The 23,903-nt window shown below is 45.7% G+C and overlaps 1 protein-coding gene and 1 long non-coding RNA gene across 3 annotated transcripts in view; one reads left to right on the top strand and one right to left on the bottom strand.

Annotated features, from left to right (window-relative positions):
• The first annotated feature begins 518 nt into the window (after positions 1-518).
• LOC118612904 lies at positions 519-12,313 on the top strand. Its single transcript, XR_004955243.1, has 2 exons — positions 519-5,364; positions 5,578-12,313. It is a non-coding gene; the product is annotated as an uncharacterized LOC118612904 (long non-coding RNA).
• Positions 12,314-15,902: 3,589 nt separating this feature from the next.
• Positions 15,903-23,903, bottom strand: part of GDAP2 (ganglioside induced differentiation associated protein 2) — a 48,784-nt gene continuing 40,783 nt past the window's right edge. For both annotated transcript variants that reach the window (XM_016160883.2, XM_016160881.2), the window contains one exon: positions 15,903-19,310. In XM_016160883.2, coding sequence (XP_016016369.2) covers positions 19,263-19,310 — 48 coding nt within the window. In that variant the 3' untranslated portion in view covers positions 15,903-19,262. The remainder of the gene's footprint in view (positions 19,311-23,903) is intronic.

Raw genomic sequence — 23,903 nt, 5'->3', positions numbered from 1 at the left:
GTCTAGAGCTTCCGTTAGCAGTTTCCAGTGCCCTTGGCCTGCACATCGTCTCATGTGGTGTGTGCCAAGTAGGACTGCATCCAGAGTTAAGACTCTCTCAACGCCTCTCTCTGGAAGTTCTTCCCTACACGTACAAGAATCTTCCTTCTAGGACAGTGGCAAGAAGAGGAGTCTGAGGCTCTTTGCTGGGACTCAATGTCCTTTTGTTTCCTGAGTCTTTTGCCCACACCCTGTTTGCTTCAACCAAGTCGATGAACAACACAGGCAAGAGAAAAATGGATCCACGTTCTCACTCTAGCCCACTACTCGCTAAAGTGGATCCTGTTTATTGGACAACTGTGTGCCAGACAACTTTAAAGAGCAGCTATTAACACCATTTTGCATTGAGAAAAATGGAGGCTTGGAGGATGAGTCACCTGCCAAGGTCACAACTTGTAAACAGCAAGACAGATTCAGATCTAATCTGCCTCCAAAATTCTTCCCGCTATGCCTCAGGGCCTCTCCGAAGAAGTCCTGTCTGTGACTCATCCCATCTGAACCGCCTCCTCTGCCCAAGTGAAGCTGAGTGGAGAGGGAGGGGAGCTCTGGGTCCCCTCCTGGCTGTCTGAACAGGTCATCTGGTCCATTATCCTGCAGTTGGTTTGTGCAGGAAATGAAGAAAAAGTGCCCCCTTCGCATGAGGCGAGAGGCCTGGAGGACCACAGAGCTCTGCCCGTGTTAGCTGGTGTGGTCACCTACACACGCCACTTCGTTCTAAAGCTGCGGTGAAAACTTAACTTTCAGGAACCCTTTTCTGATGGAAACAAACCCACTGAGTCACCGGCTTGATTTGCGTGCCTCGAGCGTCAGCAAGCAATTATGAGCTCATTTTCAAATAATTTCTGTGTTTGCTTCGTCTCTGCGAATGACTGTCCGCCAAGGCAGGGATTGAAGTTCCTCCTTCTTTGTTTGCCCTCTTCCCTTGCTCAGTGCAGAGATTTCCACTTAACAGGAGCTCCAAGGCCAGGTTCGAGAACCGACTCAAGAATGAGGATTTGTGGGAAACTCAAGAAGACAACGTTGCTTATGGAGAGCGGGACGTCTGATGCAGGCCAGTCTGGTGAACCCCGAAAGTGCAAATTAAGTGGGGGAAGGGAGATGCGTCCTTCGATGGCTTGATGGGGAACAATGGGGCCACGGAGAGGGACAAAATCCCGAAGCCCCAGAGCTTACGCAGTTTTGGGTAAACGGGCACTGGTTCTTTCTGTTTTAGGGATGGCACGGTGCACAAATCACCCTAAACTAAGTCAGCAAACCCTGGGCTGCAGATTTGCAAGGCATTTGATACCCTTAAGGCATTTGTAACACGATAGTGCCGAACTCGATTATTGTGAGGTTATTATTTCCAGCTCGAAAATGTCACATCACAACTCGTCTCTTAGACAAGAGGCTAACTTTGTTAATATAAAAAGACCTCCTACGAATTAAAAAAAAACTGGTAGCCTGATGAGAGGGCAAAGGGTCTGAGCAGATAGTTCTCAGGAAAGCACAGACCGGGAACTTTTAGACAAGAGCTATGTGAGTTGAAACTACAAAGCAATTCGACATTTCGACAGTCGGCTTGGAAATAATCAAAGTCCCATCACGCACTGTTGCTAAGCCCACGAGGAAGCCAGCGCCCTCAAAAAGCAGGAGAACCGGATAGTGGAATATCCCCTGGGGGGACACTTTGGTGATTCCTGTCAGAATGAAAAGTTCGCACACCCTTCGCTGTGCAGTTTTACAACCAGGCATTAATCCCCCTGACACACTCACACACGTGAGAAATAACCTGTAAAGGGCACTCGCTGCAGCATTTTGTCTAGGAGCAATAGATTTCAAACAACCTAAATGTCGACCGATGTTATTATTTAAATTATGGTATCATATCCTCAGACACTGCAATGGCAGCGATCTTTAAAAAGGGTAACACATCCCCATACGCAGTCACATGGACAGATCTTTAAGATACAGTGCTTAACAAAAGAAAGACATGTGTAGTACCACTGAGTTATTAAACAAGAGGAATATGTATGTTGTATAAGACGCGTGTTCTTTTTAACTTGGAAATACTTTAAAACTTACGGAAGTTTTTGTGTAAAAATAGTGTAAAAAAATAGAAGTTTAAAGAATACCTACACATCCTTTACACAGATGCACCTATCGATAACATTTTATCTCCTTTGCTTTATCTTTTGCCGTGCACATGCACACACACACACACACACACACACACACAGTTTTAATGTGTCTGAAAGTATCATAAGAAACTTGTAACAACAGGTGCTTCCAGGGAGGAGAAGGCGGCTTACTTTTGACTCTGAGCCTTCTTGCACATTTCGCACGTTGTGTTGTATACCAAAAGGTTAAATGAAAAGTCACATGAGCATCTCTGCAAAAATTCTGAGGTTTGCACCTTTGGAGTAAAGACCCCCATCCCAGTGAAGAGCGTCAGGCACGTGAAAGGGTAAACGTGAAAGTGGAAAGGTAGCCGCGGGCGGCCAGACAGGAGCGGGGAGCTTCTCTTTAGAGGCGTCTCCAGCTGATAAACAGGGAAGAAGCCACGGCCGTCATCGGCATTGCAGTCCCTTTTGTGTTAGTGGATCGACAGCTGTCAGCACCAGAAAGAGACTGCAGACACTCTTGGTTTACCCAGTGGGAGAAAGTGTTTTGGGTACCATGTAGTGGGCTGGACTTGGGAGACTGTCAACAAAATTTCCTGCAGAAGGTATGGAGAACGTGCATTTTCTATTCCTGGGAGCCTTCCTTGCGCTGGACTAAGAGACTCAAAAATCTAACTCAGGACTGCCCGTAGGGATGCTTTTAGACATGTTGAAGAATCCAGTCGAGTTCAACGTACCCCAGATCTGATTCTTTCTGGAAAATCTCTGCAAGGTCACACGTCACTAGATCTGTGACCAGATAAAAATGCCCTGTGGTCACTGTGTGGTTGGTTTCTCTAGAACAGCCTCCAATTCAATCGAGTTCTACTCTCCTTAAACGCTCCCTTGCAACTGTCATACATGTTCCAAATGTTTATTTATTTAAAAAAAAAGTGTTAAAACTTTAGGACAAGAAAGTACGGTTCACTATTCCTGTCTACAGGTCACCCGGAACGAAGGTCGGCACTAACCATTCTAGCTGGAATGTGTTTGCTTTCGACACTTCGCAGCAAAGCGAGACTCTCCAAGCGAGACGGAGGTGGCCAACTCTCTGTGCGGCCGAGACACTGCGTCCCGGCCCACTCCGACTCATGCCGCGGCACATCTGTTTGAGCGATCTTGACATTTTCATCGCTTCTTCCCCTTATCCTCAGGCTGCTGGCCGGCCTCTGCTCACTCCGTGGCAGGAGCCGATCACGGACCGAAACCCACAGGCCTTTGGGAGCTGCTGCTGCTGCATTGCGTTCTGTTCAGGAATTTGCCTTGGCAACGTCCTTGCCTTTATTACATTAGACTTTCAGGGCGGCTGGAGGCCAATCCTCAAATATTCAATGCTGGAGAATCCTTACAACATCCAGAGTCGAGGGGTCGGTTGCCCTGATTTATACAGGATGTGATGCTGACGACACTTCACGAGTTAGATACCGAGCTTCGTAGCTGTGACTTTGCCTTTAGCCACGTCGTCAGGTGATGGAGCAGAATCATAAGAAGATGATGAGGCTGAGAGATAACGGCCAGATGGGTCAGGAAACTGAGAAGCTGGGGTTCGAACCCAGGTCCTCTAACTTCAGAGCTGGGGTTCCTTCTACGACACACCAGCAAGGCCAGTGCTTTCGACATGAGAGACAAGAAGAAGACAAATCTTCGACTCTTAGTGCATAGCACGCTACCAAGCCTTTCTTTCAAACTGGGGCAGGCACTCTCTCACATGCCAAAGAATGCATTTTTTTGTTAAAAAAAAAAAAAGGTATACACACACACGAGCACACACACTCATCCTTTATATCTTCTTCACAAATCATTCACTCGAAATCCAAAGTCACTGAGATACTTAGATACTTAATAGGGAAAGACACCGATATTCCCGCCTCCTCTTCCTCCCTCCCTCTCTGCCCCTGATCGTGAGGTATGGCTTCGTAGACACGTGCCTAATTGTTTTTCGTGATGACATTACAATACAAAGTCAAGGAAAACATAAGAGCAGATGCGAAACCGTTCGATCCTATCCACACCCCCAGGACGCAGGCTATTTATAGGACAGAGTGCAGCCGAGGATACATACTCATCACGCCACGTCCAGAAGTAACTACACGGGGCAGGGCTTCCAATTAACGTGGGCGTCCTGTGCTCGGCGCCGTGGTCACTGAGGTCCTCGGGACAGATACCGCGTAGTGTGCCCTGCTGGAGTGGGCAGTCTAGGTGAGAAGTGTCTTTTTACCAAATCCCACCCGGAACTGTAATAAAACTCTTCCCGTTCCTGCGGCAATGCCAAGAAGACGCCTCGTAGCAGGCGGCACCCACAGGCCTCGGTGCAGAACTGGGGGAGACGGGCAGATCTGATGACTGCAAGGAGTTCCCACGTGGCCGTGGGTGGAGAAATGGCTGGGGCCAGGGAAACGCGGCTGCTAAAGACTCTGCACTCTGAGGTCTGAACTTAGAGCAACTGCGCACAGTGTAACTCTGCGTTGAGTTGCAGCGAGGTCAGCGGTCCCCAGCAGCCCACAGGGTTCCCACACTAACCTGGATCACACGGATGATGCGTGAGATAGGCCAGCATGGTGAGAAAGCACGAAGGCGAAAACGAGGCTCTCACGCGTCATAGATTAGCCTCCTGATGACCACCTTCTGCCGGACGGGGTCAGCAGGGGCTGAATCATCAGAGATACAAGTGGGGAGCTGGTGGCTCCCCTTCTGAGGACGGGCATGTGGTCCCAAAACAGGGTCACAGGACAGATGCGAGTATTTAAAGAAAGACTACGGAGTGCAACACAGGAAGTTCTGGACAAGGAGGAGTCTCAGAGTCACACGGAAAGTACCGACATGTCCGGCAGAGGAGCCCAGAATCGTGGTCTCGCCCTGAAGAAGCAGGAAGCCGACATACACCTGCGTATCACCGTGCGGGAAGCCAGGCGGTGGTTCCATGCGCTTCCAGACGTTCGGAGACCAGAGACAGGTCGGCCGTGGAGAACCAGGCAAAGGCACGGCACACGGCTGCCGTTAGATTTCGGCAGCTCCTGCTCGGCCCAGGAGGGCGTCGGGGTCATCCCATCACAGTCGCCAGCAACTGCGGTCGGCGTCAGCATCCGAAACAGAACCGTCTGCAACGCTTGGGCGAGGCTTCCCCCCCACCCCACACACACACTTCTCCGCTAGCTTGCTTGCTGCCTGTCGAGATTCTCACCGGGTGAGTGAAGGGCAGGTGTTAGGTAGCTGGTTTCGCTTCAGGGCAGGTGGGGGAAGGACGTGTGGCCAAGAGAGGATGGAGTAGATATTTCCTAGTCCCTCCTGGCCACGGGTTTTGTCCCTACCTTGTTGCGGGAGAATCGGTCGTTAAAATCAGATTCGCATTTGTCCTGCATTTTTGCAAGAAATTTTTACAATTTAATGTCTCCGCTAGGCTCTTCCCGACGCAGGAAGCCAAGGACTGTGACCCACCTGTGACCCACTGTATCTCCAGAGCCCACTGCATGGCAGCCACTTAACGAGCGTTTTCTGAGAAGGTCACAGCCTTGTGTCTGTGCACTCCGTGGTGTGGCTTTGGATGCTCACAACTACAACCAGTCCTCACTATTTGCAGTAATTGTGTTCTGTAATGTTGGGGCGAACATGAAATTAGCGACTACTGGAACATTTCTGCTAAGGACAAGAAGAGGTTCCTCAAGCCTCTGCTCACAACACGCTCATCTGACGAGTCCACGATTTGCTGGTGTGTGTGTTGCTGCTTGACGAGCCCTGGTACTAGATATGCATGTGCTGCTGATGCAGTAACGCTGACCTCGTGGTCAGCAGCGCCGTAACCCACGCCTGCGTGAAGCTCCTCTGACATGCGGATCGTCCCCGCCGGTCACACTGCAGCCTCCTCGCACTCAGGGACCCTGGGCTCTACACCGGGAGCCGTCTTAAACAGTGAAATCAACCAAGAACAAAACCGCAAAGCTCATGGCGCGAAACAGACCACGACTAAGAAACTCGCTCACGGTAAGAGAGCTGAGATGGGTCACCTCGTTCCACCTCCGTTAGTTGGCTGGCTGGTGTCAGTGAGAGGAGTAACAGACCCAAAAAGGTTGCTTATGCCTACCACGCAGGTGCCCAGCAGCACCCCCAAAACACAGGACCCGGCCGAGAGCGATTTTCTTCAGCAGACGACTACACAAGGACGGGGGGCATCGTGAAGGCGCGCGCGGGTCTAAATAATCACCAAGTTGGAAAATGCGAGGGTTGCAGGTGCTCCCCGAACCTTGGAAAAGGCAGATTTAGAACACATAGAAGATTATATGTCGCGTGGCAAAATTAAAGAAGTAAGAGGTGTCACAGTCAGAAACAGCTTCAGAGAAAGTTCAGGGACATTCACAGGTGGCCACTGAGGACAGGCAGGAAGCGTCAGAGAATCTTAATAAAGCGCCACGCTGAATTCGGGGGATTCTGCAACGGCGAGGTACAGGCACTTCTGCTTCCTAACCCGGCAGCGGGGACGGGCCGAAGCCCAGGTTCGCGCAGGTGAGCCTTACCTGCGTTAGCTCCGCTGGAAGGTGTTAAGCCTCCCTGCATGCTCACTCCCTCTCGTGTGCACAGAGGCCACTTAGGCTTTGCAGCTTATTTCAGCTGCTCTGGGTGCTTCAGTCTCCGGCATCGCAGAAGCTGGCACGAAGCTCCCCAGCAAGGACGTCCCATCACCTGAGAGCCTCCTCGCGGGCTTCCGCGTCTTGTTGGCTTAATGTAAGACGATCAGCTTCTACCTCCTGGTCCAGGATTCGGTCACTAATGAGGCGGTTGGGACCTGAAACCCCATCCTCGCTTACATCCACCTTTCCTGGAGGAAAGCGAATCACTGAGTTAATGCTGTGAAGCGAGGCTATTAAGGGCAGGGAGGTCATTTGGCTGTCCACGTGACCGTGCGATATACGAGCCACCTGGCTCGTAGGTATTGTTCCCAAGCCCTCAATCATCGAAGGGTTCTCCTGGTTTTGATCTTACTTCTCTGAGACCGTAAGCGTAAACATGCTTCATTATTTTCGGGTAGCAACCGTTTACTACATGTCAGGGACTGGTCAAGGAGACACTGGAAATGCAGCAAAGAACGTGTCCCTAACCATTCATACGTGTGCACAGGGGGCGATGTTCAGCCCGGCGTGGCCCTGGCACTGACTGACGCAAACAGGCCATCGTCCTGGGAGGGCAGGAGGCCGTGGCCCTGCAGCTGCTGGACCGGGGCGGGGGTGAGCCAGGGGGCCTGGGGGAGGGGGAGGGGAGCAAAGGGCATCCGGAGGGCTCAGCGCAGCCGCCGTTTACCAACTCACCGGAAGCGACTCAGTACTTTTAACGACTGACACGCCCCACGAGCTCCGGTAATAGCGCCGTGGAGAAAAATTAAACGCCACGCCACGAACGAAACGTGAACGGAGTGATCGTCTCAGAAGCAGTGAAAGAAAATACTCAGGTTTCAGAATGAGGCTTTTTTGGGGGGGTGGGGGGAGGTGGGGCCCCGTGAAAGAAACTGGGACTGGAGCAGCAGGTGAATGAAATACGGTCATGGTTTCTCGGTCTCCATGGCGACGGACTTGGTTTCTACAGCCTCCCGTGGCAGCGCGCCCGGGCGAGCCGCGGTCGCAGGGCCCTGGTGTGGACAGCGAGGGCACGTGAGCGACACACGCTTCGCGGGCGAGAGGACGGGACACCAGCGGCGACCGAGCGCGGCCGTCCCCGAACCGTAACGGCCCCGCTCGCCGACCTCACGGGAGGCCGCGCGCTGGATGACAGTGGCAAGCAGCAGAAGCAGCGGCAGCACTCGGCGCCGGCTGGCTTCGGGGCGGAGGGCAGGGGCTCTTTCCCCCACAGCTGTGATTCTGGAGGTAAAAACTGCGCGTTAACCCCTACAGGCTGTGGCTTCTTACTTCACGTGGGAGCAACTTGCGACCGATAGAGGTCATTTTGAAGCAAGGGTTTTTGAACAAGTGACTTTTAAGGGCGTCAAGAGTTTTAAAACATATGCCCAGGATCTTGAGCAACTGCCGAGGAGAAAACTTAAGGCTTCGTGTGATGTCCTTCGCATCGCGGTCTTAAGAAGGGGAAAGAAACAAGACATCTCCGAATCCTGTTTCTGTGTTTCTAAAAAGAATTCTAATTGGTATTATTCAGAATATTTGAACAGCATCTTCTTTCAATAGTTTGCCAAACACTTAATAATGCCACGTTTTTGAGATTTAATCGGAAGAGAAAGTCCAGAATTTTAAATTGCTTCTCAAAGATGTCCCTGACCTAAGAAAAGATTAAGAACCACCGACCTCATGGGAAAACCCATCCATTCATTTATTCGACGTGCATTTATTCCACGTTTGTTATGCTAGGTACTAGTCTATGTACTGGGGAGATAGCACAGGATGAGTTCTAGTTTGTGAAATTTATATTTTGTTGAGAGGGCTGGAGGGTTTGAGGGAGTGTGGATCAGACACCTGAGTTTAGGTATTGGTCTCGTAACCTTGAGTGGGTTATTTTCCCTCTCACTCTCCATTTCTTCATCTGCAAAGTAGCAGTAATAAAAGGATTAGAACTAAAATGATTCAAATACCTAACATGAAGGTAAAAATTCAGCGATAATTACTACTAAACTTTCACCAGGAGGAAGAAGTCAGAGGTCAGAGAGAGAGAGAGCGCATGACTTCAATTTCATAGATAAAAACTTTATACGCGAAGGGGTCGCACGAATTGTGTTTAGCAAAGGAGTGATTCATAAAGTTTTGATCTCAGAGAGCTCGTTGAGAGGGCGACTGGCTCTTTCCTCCTCCACGTCGCTTTTCTCCGGTCAGGAGAAAAAGGCTGGATTCATCAGCCTTAAAGAGCCACTGAATTGTTTAAAACAGGGGTTGGCACACTACGGCCCACTGCCTGGTACTATAGCGCCTGCAAGCTTAGTGTGGTTTTACACTTTTAAACATCCGACTAAAGGGAAACAGTATTTTGTTATACTTGAAAATTATTGGAAGTTTAAAATTCCAGTCTCCTTGAATAAGTCTTATTTGCACCCATTTGCGGGGGAACCGTCTACAGCCGCTGTCACGCTGCAGCGGCAGTGACTAGTTGTGACAAGAAACCATATGGCCTGGGAAGCCTAAATTATTTGCCATCTGGCCCTCAATCAGAAAAAGTCTGCCAGCCCCTGATGGAGAATGTCATTTTTTCTCTGGAAAGAAAGACATACCAAATACAATCACACATCTTCTGAATTGGTAATGTGACGTTTTTTAAAATTAAAGAGCCAAGAAGCTAAGTCTGCAAAGCGAGACACTTTGATCATGATCATTAGACTATTTAAGTAGGACAATAGTTAATAGTTACGAGAATTTTAGAAGTATTGAGTCATTTGATCCTCACAACTCTAAGAGGCAAATCCTCACCTACGAGAGAACTGCAACTCAGGGAGGTTGGGAAACGTGTCCGAGGTCACAAAGCCAGTAAATGGGCAAATGGTGATTTCAAATCGAAGCCCGTGCTTCTTATGTGCAAGTCCAACACCACGGGACGGACGGCCCCGTTTACGCAGCAAGTTTTGTGGGGGTGGATTTACCCAAGCATTTCTGCTTTCCCGAAACCTACTCCCTTGTACCACCTCAGGGTTAGTTTCTTTACTTGTCTAAGATTCTTTTTTTTTTTTTTTTTTTTTTCTGTACGATGGGGAAAATCCCTAGCTCGCAAAGTTATTCTGAGGATTAGAAATGACATATTTACAAGGCCTGATACCTGTAGATTGTAGCTGTTATCACTTCATTATAATTGTGCAGGAAACGTTTTCATAAGATGCACGCAGCAAGTCTGCTAAGGCGACTCTGGGGACCAGGTTGGAGGCCAGGTTATTTTCTGGTTGAACAAAATTATGTGACCTGAAAATCCCATTTAGGCTATGTCAATTAATCTGGGGTTAGCAAACACATTATGACGGAGGTCCATGAAGTAGGTAGTGTCTCTCAAGGATCAGCAAATAAGTAGATTGTTTCTCTGTTTGCTTTTAAGTTTAAAACTTGAGAACTCACTGACTGAAATGATGGCTGCTGTCCAGTTGGGGCTTACTAGGGTACACACCATTTGCTGAGTTCGTTAAAGTTTACTTTTCTGTGCTTACTCATTTCTAAGGAACAGAGACTCAAACCATTTGAATAAAAAACGCTCCCTCCATTTCAAAGGGCTCAAAGCTCTTAATGTGACCTAAATAAGGGTCGAAAGAGGATGAGTTCAAATAGTTACAGTTCAAATAGCCACATCTCCTTAGTTATTTTTAAAAGTAAATACTTAGCATGTGACCATAACCAAATGCTTACTGTCAGGTGTTATTTACCATATGTGTATATTATCTCGAGACGCCCCAATATCCAATTAAGCCCCCCCTTTTACACATGAAGAAGTGGAGGAACAGAAAGATTAAGCAATCGAGCTGGCTTCACACTTCTGAATGTCAGAGCCAGGATTACAGCAGCGCCTCTGGGGACCTTGGTCAACTACAGCCGGGGCCAGGCTTGACGCGGTGCAGTAAGATCTCACAAGAAAAGGGCATCTCGGCGGCCTCTGTGCTGTCCGCCTGAGAGTAAATGCACATCTGGGGACGGAGGCTCTGGATCCTAGTGGCTTCAGGTACAGGCACGTCCCAAACTCTGCCAGGGGATTTTGTTCCAGGCAAAGCTGCGCCAGGGTGCCAAAGTTCCTTCTCCGGCAGGAGCAAGGTAAGGAGGGAATTTCTGTGCTACGAAAGTGAATGCCAGAGCAACGGGCTCGTGGGTCAGAAGTGAGCTTCCCCTGCAAGGACCTGCGTGACCGCGGTGCGGCACCTACCTATCGTGGCACACTTCTGGCCCTTGATCGGGCAGCGCCACGGGAGTCTGTGCGGATGGCACGTGGGGTGAGGTCGTCGTATTCAGATCAGCATGTTCTCAGTGGTACTTGGTTTCCAAAGAGGTGGTTTTAGATGCTGCCTTCTGGTTCAACTTCTCTGGAAGAAAACGTTATTTAAGAGGTGGGAGATTGAATTAGAATAGTTGAGTATAAAAGAAGAGCTCGAACTTTTAAATTAGCATTTACCTCACACCCCTAATATTTTCATTGTCCCTGAATGACGACTGACGACCTCTGCTGTTAATTCCTAAACTCTGGTCCTCCCTCGGAACTTGGCTGAGCGAGTGTAACAAATAAAAAGTAAATGATAACCAATTTAAAAAAACCCTTTCCTGGAGGACGGAAGACGGAAGACGGAATGTCAGTCAAGCAGCTGTGCAAACACAGTGAAACCCAGGGCTCCGGCTATCGCTGGCAAGGTCACCCTGAAGCCTGCTGGAATCCACGTGGTCTGAGCCCAACTCGTCTGGGCCTCCCTTTCTTACTCTGTAAAATGAGAAGGTTCCGAGGTTCTCAACGGTTTGAGAACCAAGGTCCCCTTTCATAATAAATTTTAATACCTACTTTACTATCAGAAATATAATGTATAGATACCATCGCCCACCTACAATGTTAAAAAAAATCTATATAATTTATAATAAGCATTTCAAATGAAAATGTCAGACACATCTGAAGTAAAAGACACAATGAAATAAACAGTCGATGTTTTATGTACCATAGATAAAGGATAAATTTGGATTTTAAAGAAGCGAAAGACCCAAGGCTATTACACTCCAGTCGAAAAGGAAAAGTTATAATAATAAACCAGTCTTATGTGTGTACAGTAAGAGGAAGAGGAAAACAACTTGAACTGAAGTAGGGCTCGTAACCCAAATTGAATATCCCTCGCAGACTGCCGACATGGAGACAATTAGGCAGAATCGGGCCTTATCTGGGATGAGGCTTCGAAGTAACAGGGAGAACGTGTCTTCTGTCTTGATGGCCCACACGCACGGGAAGGCACGCACCCACTGACCCTCACGGCCTTGCAGATGGGGAGAAGAGGCCGAACTGGAAAAAGAATCAATCATTTCCACGATATGGATTATAATCGCGCTTCTGTATAAAATGGCAGGGGGAAACATTTTTAAAGACTTTAACAAAATTCAATGTCGGATTCATTTCGTATGCCTCTACTACTTTAATTTGTGCAAATATATAGTAAGTAGAAAAATTCTGAATTTGATATATACTACCTTTGTTAAAAAAAAAAAAAACAACTAAAATCCTCTTACAACTCTCTTCTAGTATTTTCTCCCCTCGCCCAGAGAAAAAAGCAAAACAATAAAAAACCCCAGCCTGCAGGTATATCGTTCATTTTTCGGAAACTCCAGAATTTATTTTAGAGAACTAGGAAAAGACAGAAGACTTACTGAAAACTATTTTAAAGAATGGTGAAAGCAATTTTTTCAAATGTTGCACAGGTGAAGATTCAGATGTTTGCGAACTATTTCTCAAAACTATAAAGGAATGTTAAGAGACTACTAGCAGGGGGAAAGTTCTTTTTCTGCAAAAAAAGCCATACCGAACTTCAGGGAGGACCTCATGTTGTCCTTAGTTACAGATCTCAAATGTGCGAGATAATGCACACGGCGTCTGATGGCCCTGACCTCCCTTTACTGGACCACAACCTGGCCTGGCGACCTTTACATACAATTTGTACTTATTTTGTGTTGGTTTATTAGCACAGTTATTAGATGGAGACGTACACATTTCTCCTCCAGAGAAACGTTAATTTTATAAACATTATTTTTGAGAGAATATTTTAAGATTAGAAACTCATAAGCAACACTGACTGGTGTCCTGTACTCAACTGTTTTTCATAAGCGCATGAGTTTCGGAGTCAGACTGGGATCTGAATCCTGCTTCTACCACTCAACCCACGATACAGAGAGCTTAGCGAAGTCGCAGGCGCACGGTCAGTCCCCAAATGTTAGTTACTATCTCTAATCACAGCAATGACAGCTGCCATTTATATACACTTCCTGTGTGTGCTTTTCAAACACTATTGCATTTATTTCTCTTATTCAGTGAGTATTATTATTCCTGTTTAACGTACGAAAACACTGAGGTTCAGAAAAGGTGGAGAAACATGCCCAACTCAGGTACGTCAGAAGCCAAAGCACCATTACTACTGACCACTATGAAATTTTTCTTTGGGGGTAGGGTGGGGGGAGGGTAAGTGAGAGGGAAAGAGGGAGACGGAGGGAGAGACGGACGGATGGACAGTGTTGGGGGATGGGGAACTCCCTGAATTTATTATGAAAGTTAGACGGTTTTCATGTTAATAAAAATTTTTAAAAATAATATTCATCTTCCAAATTGTCCAGATAACTGCCTTAAAAGCAAATATTACCGGAACATTTCGGTGCCCACATTTGCATTTGTATGCACTTGAACGTAAGAGCTGGGTTCAGCTTTCCTTGTGGACGGCTGAGGACCGCTGACGGGGACAGAGGCTGACTTAATGGGGAGTGATGTATTCAAGCTAGAGGAAGACCGAGTAACATCGCTATGTCTAAGTGCACGAAAGTAACAGTCTGGGCAGAGAAAACAGTGGGAGAGCTGAGTCCCCCCCGAGGCTCACGGAAGCACGTGCACATGAACGCAAACTCTAGCGCTCAGTACCAGTCACGCTGCAAGTGACGGCTTTGTTTTGGCGAAACATCACCATCCGTTATATTGAATTGTTTTTAAATTTTATTAGTTTTACAGTCTTGCTTGTGTCTGATCTGTAAACTCCTTTTGCTTTTATACTTGTGCAAGAACTGTAAGCACAAGGCATTTACATGTAGCTTTATGTTTATATATACTTAGACGACATTATAATAAAAAACTGAGGAGTGAAGAGAATTCTTCCTCATTAAACGGGGATGTGCACTATCCGAGTTGGAGAAGCCCCGCTCTATGCCTCGCTGCTTGGGCGTGGGCTTCGGCGGGTCACGCGACCTCTCTCCGCCACCCACATCACAGCACTTGTAGGATTAAATGAGATAATGAGCGTGAGAGTGCTCCTTTCCCTGGAACGAAAAACAAGAAGGCTAAATATAGTCTGGGCTCTGCTGCTCTAAGTGTGGTCTTGGGACCAGGAGCACTGACTTCATCTAAGAGCTTGTTAGAAACTGAAAATCCCAGGCTCCACGCGAGACCTACGGTATCAAAATTTGCATGTTAACATATTCCCAGCTGATAGAATGCATGGTCATTAAAGCCTGAGAAGCCCTAGTCTAGATCTCCGTAGAGAAGGCCGACAGGAAAACTCACTGCGTTTTGCACTCTGCAGGTAACTTTGGTGTTAAGAGAAATGCCAGGCATAAATGGCCAAAAAAAATCCTCCCCTAGGATTCAATATAAACGAGACCACAGGCTGTTTTTGTAGAGTGGGACGCTCTTTAAAATGGGTCTAACCTTCGATTCAGAAAGACTAACATATTTTTAAATGTAAAATATTCATAAAAGCTTTCCAAATTTTGAATAAGCATATCTTTAGATCATGTCGATGAAAACTATTTTTTTTGGGGGGTGGGGGGAGTTTCCTTTGCCCCATCACAATCAAAACCACTTATGTCTCTTAAACTCTTATTATTTAAGTATTTTGGTCCACATGATCTGGTCTGACAAAGTGCTGGTTCAATTTATGATGACTGTGCTTACACTAGAGACGTTACAAGAAAAAGAGTAATTGTGTATATAAAATATATTAGTTTTAACTGTTAAACAAAAATATTAAGTCCAATTCAGCAGTTATAATTCTGTTAATTAACCAAGAGAATATCTATGCTTTTCTTCTTGAAATCAGTGGCCCTATACATTTAAGGTATGCTGTACTTAGAAAAATTCAAAGATACTGTTATTGGAAGCACAGAAAACAAAGTTAGCAACTAACATCTAAGAAAGTCACTAATATCTAAAGCAACCTTGATACCATCTATCAAAGGGCTGTTCTGGTAGAATCGAAGGTTGAACTATGCTCTATTTTCTCGACAGATGGGCCATAGAAACCACATTCAGAGGACGTAAGGCAAAGCCAATGACCGTGTGTGTATGTGTGTGAGGTCAGGCCACTCGGCAATCCTTACACTCTGGGTTTGTGCCGTGACCTGGATACAGGTAGAACCCACCATCATCCTCATGGTCTCAGGCAATCGCAAACCAAGAGGCAATCATATACCAATTTGCAATATTCATGGCAGCATAATTTACAATAGCCAAGATATGGAAGCAACCTAAATGCCCATCAACAGACGACTGGATAAAAAATTATGGGTCGTATATACAATGAAATATTATTATTCGGCCATTAAAAAATGAAATCCTACCATTTGTAATGACATGGATGGACCTAGAGGTGATTATGCTGAGTGAAATAAGTCAGACAGAGAAAGATAAATACCATATGATTTCACTTACGTGCGGAATCCAAGGAACAAAAAGAACAAACCGATCAAAAACAGACTCACGAATATAGCGGATGATTTGGTGACGGACAGAGGGGATGGAGGTCGGGGGGCTGGGAGAATGGGGTGAAGGGTTAAAGAAGGACAAATGAGTAGTTGGTAGTTGGTCCCGGGGATGGGGAGCACGGCAGAGGGAATGCAGTCAGCACTAATATGATGGCTGGGCGGAGGGCCAGGGGAGGGAGGGAGCAATTGGGGGGATCGCTTTATGAACAATACAGATGTTCAACCAATGTACCGTATACTTGCAACTAATTTAAATAAATTAAAAAAAAGTCATCATATACCACGAGCTATGTTAGTGCCAGTACAGCTAGTTATGACACCATAACTTAAGAGAACCACACTGTGACACTTGGCGGCGAACTTTAATTTTCGGGGTTTATGAGCTACCAGTAGCCCTTTTCATCCTTAATACAATCGATTCACTCTTACCAGAACCATAAAATCCTTCTCTTTCCATTGCTTCAAATTCTAGTAATTTCTGTTCATATATTAAGCAATTTAAAATCTATATACATATATACACAGACAATATATAAAGGGAAATACAAAAAGTGGTTTTTAGCTTATACTGAAACTATATTTTATTGCTTTCCTATTAACTTTTGCAAAGAAAAGATTAAACCATTACCTACAGTTTGAATTCATTAAACAATATCTAAACAAATAAAAAACGGGTAGAAATAGGCTATTTTTTTTCTCCTAATGTGAGTATACTCATCCCTCTCTAGAAATAGGAGATATTTCAATCCTTTTAGATTTAAGGTATTCGATTTAAAAAACCTACATCCATTTTTCCTACCAAAAATACTCTCAAAATCCTGTTGATTACTCTCAAAGTACTATACTTGGATTCCTTTAAAAAAGAATATATACACACACACATATATAACAGAGGACCAGCCAACGGAATAAAATATATATTAAAGAAAATCTTAAAAGTATGAACCACTTTGGTCTCTAAACCTTAAGAGTCTAATAAAGAGTGAGCTTTTTCCAACAGGTTATTTTTGCTCTCAAGAATCCAAACATATGCTGAAACCAGAAACATCCTTGTTTTAAAAATCATATTATGCCTTGAACGAATTAAGAATCAACTTGATATTTTGTAAGTCGTTTCTTCCTCGGTTCGACCAGCTCTGGCCACGACCAAAGTGTAACCAAATGAAGGACTTGGTGGCACTTGGAATCAACATCAGATGCTTGTGGCCACCTCCACCCAGCCACCCTTTCATCCTCAAACGTGTCCTTGAACGTGCCATGTGTTATCCAGGCTATCCAAACGTTCATCGAAGGCAAATACATACTGAACATTACTTAGTCGTAAGTATCAAGGTTACCGCGTTCCCCTCCTGGGATCTGCTACACTAAGAAACAAGCCTCATTACATAACACTGTAGCCAGTGCTAACAGAAGTGTGAACTTGGTCCCACACCAAATTTAGTTTCACTGAGAAGAGCAGCCCTTATTGCCATTCTCCATTAAACTCTGAGGTGCAGTTGACAGATATGTAGTCCTGTACTACCTTTATACCCCAGGACATCAGTTGAACTAGAATCTCAGTACATAGAATCCTGCTTGCGTTACTCAACATTCATTTACTGGTGTACATACAGCAAAGGGACATCCTTTTAAAGCTACTGACTATAAGAAATTGTACGTATAAATTTGCTTCCTTTCAAATGGCAAAGTAGGCTGCAGCCTCTATTATCTATAGAGAAGATGATTCAGGCCAGACGCCAATTTGAGGTAGCCAAGCTCGGCTTTTACAAAGAAAAGGTGGCATGTTTTCACAGCTGCTTCTAGTGAAAAGATGGCTCAAACATAAGCTAACAATTGACTGGAGAAGATGAAGCTAATTTTTCAGATTTTTAAGGCTCAAAGGGTTACAGGGTTAAAGGATTACTATTTGAGAAGATGCTTAACACCAGACGTTTGACTGGCCATCTGGACTGGACGATCTGGGAAAGAGGACGGGAAGTCCTTAACACGTGAGCACATATAAGGACAAAGTGGGATTTCCCACAGAAAGCATCTGTGTCCATTACATGCAAATGTCAGCGTGCTTACTGAAGACATGGAGAGCCCCTGCTCATTTACACGGAGAAACAGAGGCTGGGTTAGCACAGCCACGCAGGGTGGGAGAGGCTGCTCTATCGTCAATGAGTTTCTGTGAGCGCCACCAAGAGCTGACTGGAACACGGGGGCGGGGGGGGGCGCACCTGGGAAGCACGAGCCTGAGCCCCGTCGAACAGAGGCGCGGAAAAGTGGGGGTTCTGCCTTTTCACCTCCGAATGCCAGCCTATGTGATGGGGTGAGGGAGACGGGGGTGGGTGTAGGAATCGAAAGGACTATGAAGACACCCAGATGGAAATGATAATGGTTTGACCTTAATTCAAAAAGAAACGCTTAATATGGCTAACAGATGCCTCTTCTTGAAGTGTGGCATGGTGGGGGGGGGGGGGTGGGGGGCAGGGCGGGGGTAGGTCAGAAGACATTCTGGACGCCCGAAGGAGGCCTTCAGGCTTCAGATCTTGAACTAGGAGCTCTTGTCCCAAGAAAAGAAAATCACTCAAAAGGTGCCAAGGACAAGAGGAGTGGCTTAAGGCACTCCCTCAAGCATCCTTACCATTAAAAAACTAACAGAAGACACCCAGCACACACGCCCCTAGCCTTTTCGTCCAGAGATGTCGAAAGCCCTTTCTTAATGCTATCCTCATGACACCTCTGTGAGGCGGTTAGCAGAATTCTAAGTTTTACTCATAAGCAAGCTGGGCACACAGAGAGCAGAGTGACAACCGTGGTCTGGAGTTTTGTTCACTGCCACACGCTCCACATTGATGTAGGAAGCTCGAGACACTGTGCTCCAGGGAGTGGCCCGAGGGCCACACCAAACCTCCGACGACTCCGGGAAGACAGCATACTCTCCGAAGGCTCACGATGGAGTCCCGGGGACGCCCGCCACTCCAGGTGCCAATACCTGTAGGTCCTTTGACTAAGGCCACCAAACCGCCCCTGTCTATAGGAACAAGGCTGAAGATACAGCCTTCTCGTTGTCCCCCATTGTTGAGACCAGAATTGTCGTAACGAATCGTATGCTCCAAGGAACTTTAGTTCTCAAGTCTTTGCCTTAACCGGTGCAGTAAAATTCTAAGACCTACATTTTGCTAATGATTTTGGTGCTTTCAAACAGATACATTTCCAATTCCTTGGTCCCAGGCAATTCTCTTTTATCATAACCAAATGATCTGTGTAGAATGTAATGCCAGGATCTGAGGCAAATAACGCATCCAGCATATATTTCTATATATTTTGAGAAGTACTTAAGTACACAGCGGAAGCGTGCAATGTCAGAGAGATGGTATGGACAGTATCAGTGGCTTGCCTAATGGAGAAGCCAGTGTCCTTTCGGGAAACTGAAAAAACTCAAACAGTTGCTCTCCAATTTCTATTAACAATCCTCTAAAAATGAACATTTTCATTTGATACAAATATACAAATTTAAAATAAGTGTGCAGTTCAGAATGGCCCACCATTTTCAGATTGCTTATGTGCCAGAAAATATACAGTCAGTAAAAAAATACCAGAGAGGTAGGGACAAAAGGCTCTCTGGATCTGTACAGCAAAAATGAATGTCACTTCCGATGGTAGTGATTCGTGGAGAAAGTGGTGTCCTTGGAAACCAGCAGCACTCGAAGGCGGCAGGTCACAAATCTGGTGATGGAGGATAAGACGTGTAGTAAGGCCCGTTTTCCTGTGGAAAGAAAAAGAAGACAAGAACACTAAGTAATAAGATCAATTTAACCGGGCATATGAAAAAAGGGATTTACAGTGAACGACTTTGCTAGTGTATGTAAGATGTTTAGATGTGCCTGGTCCTGAGCAGGCCCTCGGCCATCAAAGTGGTCCCCTGGCGTCGGTCAGAGTTGGGACAGTAAGCAGAGGCAATCAGAATGACTTTATTTTTTAATAATATTACCACTTATTGAATATTCTATGTGCCAGAAACTTAACTGACATTTTCCTCCATCATCCTCATACAATGCCACGAAGCAGGGAACATCCTCACTTTCCAGTAGAGGAAACTGAGGCTCGCACAGATGGCGTAACTTACCTAAGGCCACCCAGCTGGTCACCAGAAGAGCTGGAATTTAAATCCATATCTATTTAAATACACTGTCCGGATTCTCTTTAGTTACTGTGCACTGAATAGTAATATAGTTATAAAACAAAAGGAATCATCACTGAGGAATTTAATAACTGTAACTATTTTGGCAGGAATGAGTCTTTTTTATAACAAGCCTGGGTGGCAAGGCTTGTAACAATTATAGTTCTCAGGGCATGTAGTTCAAGACCAAGTTGGATAATTAAATGCCAGAACTTTAATGTCTAATGTAGAAAGTACCAAATCAGTGTAAGGGGAAATTTTTCAACCTCATTTTGGCTAACTTTATCTTCATAAAAATCAAGACAGTTAACGTTACGGTAGATGGACCCGAGGTTACCTTCATGAGACTGAAGATTCGTTTCTCATTTTTAAGGAAAGTATTTCCCTGACACATAACCTATTTCTCAGTAACTGTAAACAGAAAACGTGTAACATGAATGTAAGATATTAATTAGGGATGGAGAACGAGCGGTAGGATAAAAACGGGATATTTACATGATTGCTATTACGGAGCACTCAATCTAGCCGGCCTCGAACGGGGGGCAGCTACGTGCTACCTGAGTGACCAAGTGAATGACAGGCTCTGCTGTCTTCAGACCGGACGCCCCGGGGGCAGGAGCTGATGCTGGCGCCAGAGCCGGGACAGCAAGAGGACATCTAGGAAAATTTACTTCCTGATTACGAAGCTGACCAGGCGTCAAAGACTTTTAAAAATTTTAGGTAAAAAATTATCCTAGGATTGGCTACTTAGAATACTTAAAAAAAAAAATAAAGAAACCTTTTCTGTATTTTAGAATTTCCTGTCGAGATCCGTTAACACTAACCACTCCTGTATCCTCGGCACGCACGGAAGGGATGCTTAAGAAACACGCCGAAGAGATAAACCCTTCCTGAAGTATCTGAAAAGAAACGGGCCACCACCCGTCTTTAAGGTTTCTCCATTCCATCCCAACACCACCTTTTTCTAAGTTTCTCGCGTCCACATTAAACTGTGATAAAGTAAGAAGGGCGAAGCCACCTCAATGATACGGAACAGAACTCGTTAGTGGTCTCGCGCTGTGCAAAGGACAGCTAAGCAATCAAATGTTTTCTCTTTCTGGAACTCCAAGTCCCTGCCATTATCTCTGCCACCGCTCAGGCCAAGCCTTGTCCCCCCGCTCTAGTCCTTCTCCATGCTGCTGCCCCAGCCGTCCTCCTAAGCGTGACTGCATAGTGGCCGTCTTCCCTGGCAGAGCACTCTCCACCGACTACGAAGCCAGAGTACTGCTGGCCCCTGAACGACATGAGTTTGAACTGCTAGGGTCCACTTACGGGCCAACTTTTTTCAATAAAAATGTTTCAAGATGTGCGACACTTTGAAAACACTTGCAGATGAACCTCATACCCTAGAAATGTTGAAAAATTAAAAAAGGCATGTCATGAACGTATAAAATACATATAGATACTAAACTATTTTATCATTCGCTACCATAATATATACACAAGTCTATTATAAAAAGTTGAGATTTATCAAAATTTATGTATGCAAACACAGACCGTACATGGCCCCATTTGCAGTCGAGAGAAATGTAAACAAATGTAAAGACGCAGTATCAAACCGTAAGTGCACAACTGTACTACACACTGTGCTACTGTAATAACTTTGTGGCCACCTCCTATTGCTACTATGGTGAGCTCAAGTGTGGCGAATATCAGTTTAAAACTCCGTGTGACACTAAGCGCCTCCGTGTGAGTCTGTCTCTCCAGTAAATTGTGTATTGCAGCAAAAAGTGATCTCTTAGGGTTCTTGTATTTTTCATCGTGTTTAGCACAATAACGTAAACCTTCACTAACACCATGGGACCCATACGAAGTGCCACTTGGTCTGCTGAACGTGCCCCCAAGAAGCAAAGTCACGACGTTACAAGGCTGAAGTGCTTGACATGTACCACGGATTGAGGTCTGCGGATGAGGCCGCCGCCGTTTCAAGACAAACGAATTCGTCGTCAGAAAATCCGTGGGACCCTGATGCTGCTGCACCAGCAAGCATGAAAAACCTTTCCCTCGGGAAATACCTTTTCATCTCACGTTGGACATGGGGCTTTCATGTGGGCGCAGGACTGCTTTAAGAAAGGCTTACCTAGGGACTCTAGTACGATTCGAAGAGACAGTGAAGTCATCATATGATGACTTAAAGCTAAAGCAGGTGGTGGACCTAATGGCGGAGAACCTAATGTCAGCAAAGGATGGTATGATAATTTAAAATGTCAAGGCAACAGGAGAAGGAGCTTCTGCCCACTGAGAATGAGCAAACAAGCTCCCAGATGGCCCTAAGAAATCACTGAGGAGAAAGGATATCTGCCTCAACAGGTTTTTAATGCAGATGAAAGTATCCTATTCTGGAAAAAAAAATGACACAAAGGATGTTTATTAGTGAGGAAAGGAATCGAGCACCAGGATTTAAGGCAGGAAGGGACGGGCTCAGTCAGTCTTGTGCAAACACTGTCAGGTGTATCATCAGAACTGCCCCGTCTATAAAGCTGCTAACTGACCCCTGAGCCTTGAAGTGACGAGACAAGGGCCAGCCGCCCGTCTTTCGGTCGTACAGGAAGACGGCCTGGACACGACAATCTTTTTTCTTAATTGGTTTCACCAAGGCTTTGTCAGAAAGTACCTTGCCGGTAACGGAGTGGCTTTTTAACGATCTTTTGCTACTGGACAGTGCCCCTGGCCACGCAGAGCCCCATGCGTTCAACACCAAAGGCGTCAAGGTGGTCCACTTATCCCAAAACACTGCGCCCCTGACTTGGCCTCTGCATCAGGGGCGTGAGGGCCTGTAAGGCGCATTACAAACGGTACTCTATGGAAAGGGCTATCAGCGGCACGGGAGAGGACCCCGGCAGAACATCACGGACATCTGGAAGGATGACGCCTCTGGAGACGCCATCGCGCCTGAGACAACGATGGATATGGGCAGTCCTGTAAATGTATTTTCTCTTCTATATAATTTTCTTAACGTTTTCTTTTTCTAGCTTACTTTATTGTAAGGATACAGTATATGATACATACATAAAATTTGTGTTAACTGATCACGTAATCTGTGAGGCTCCTAGCAAATAGTACTCTATTAGTAAGTTTTTGGGAGTCGAAATTTACATGCAGTTTCCAGCTGCATGGGGGTTGGCACCCCTAACCCTGCACGGCCCAAGGGTCAGCTGTACCGCCGCACAGTCCGCGAAGCTCCGGGATCCAGCGACCTGCCCTCTGCCTGCTCTTCCCACTCCATCTCCTCACGCCTTTTGCTTCGTCCCGCTTGGCCCTTCTCTAAAGACGGCCCAATATCTCAACTTTAGGAAGCTCTCGTACGGGTACAAAGAGATGATCCAATGACCCAAGTGTTCAGATTACAAGTTATTTTATTTAATTTTGATTATTGATATTATTAATTAGGCCTGCCTCCGATATACAAAATGTAACAAAAGCCTAAAAGAAACCCACAAACCAACCAACCACGGTGGAGTGTGGGGCCGATGAAATCCTGCTTTCTGGACTTCTAAGTACACAGAAAATGTGTTGGCTAAAAACAGTCCTTTGAGTTTTCTAACCAATAAAAACTCAACCTGTATATTTCTACCCCGGAAAATAAATTATAAAGCCAGACTCAAGCTTTGAACTTGTCGTTCCAAGTCCTCAGTATCAAGATGTCTTTTAGTGACTTCACATTTCCTGCTATCCGTTTTTTTAAATCTTAAGAAATGTAATATATATCATTCAAAGGGGTAACGATTAGGCCATTTCCCACTCCAGCAATCTGCGGTAACTATGAACGGAGGATGTTCTCTCTCTCCTCTCATACACTGAAGCATCTTGGTATCTATGACCCAGCTGTTCCAGTTACAAGTCTTCTCTGTGCAAAGGCCAAACATAAAATTTTATTAGCCCCAGAACACATCACATACTTTTCTCTTCGCAGAAAGGAGAACATAAAATCATAGCTGCAGTTAAAGAGATGTTGGAGAAAAATGTGTTGTGGGACATTTATTTTACTGTATACGTGTTGTACGGTAATTAGGGAAGAAGAATTCATTTTGAACTTAATACAACCTTCAAATATATTCCCTGATCCATGCATAAAGATATGTGATCAGCAACAACTGAATGAGGAGACTGATGATCTTTTGGCCGGGCATGTTACTTACT

Source organism: Rousettus aegyptiacus, unplaced genomic scaffold, assembly GCF_014176215.1.
Source record: "Rousettus aegyptiacus isolate mRouAeg1 unplaced genomic scaffold, mRouAeg1.p scaffold_m13_p_17, whole genome shotgun sequence".
Taxonomy (NCBI): domain Eukaryota; kingdom Metazoa; phylum Chordata; class Mammalia; order Chiroptera; family Pteropodidae; genus Rousettus; species Rousettus aegyptiacus.
The sequence above is the reverse complement of the archived record's forward strand: the minus strand, read 5'-3'. Positions and strand labels throughout refer to the sequence as shown.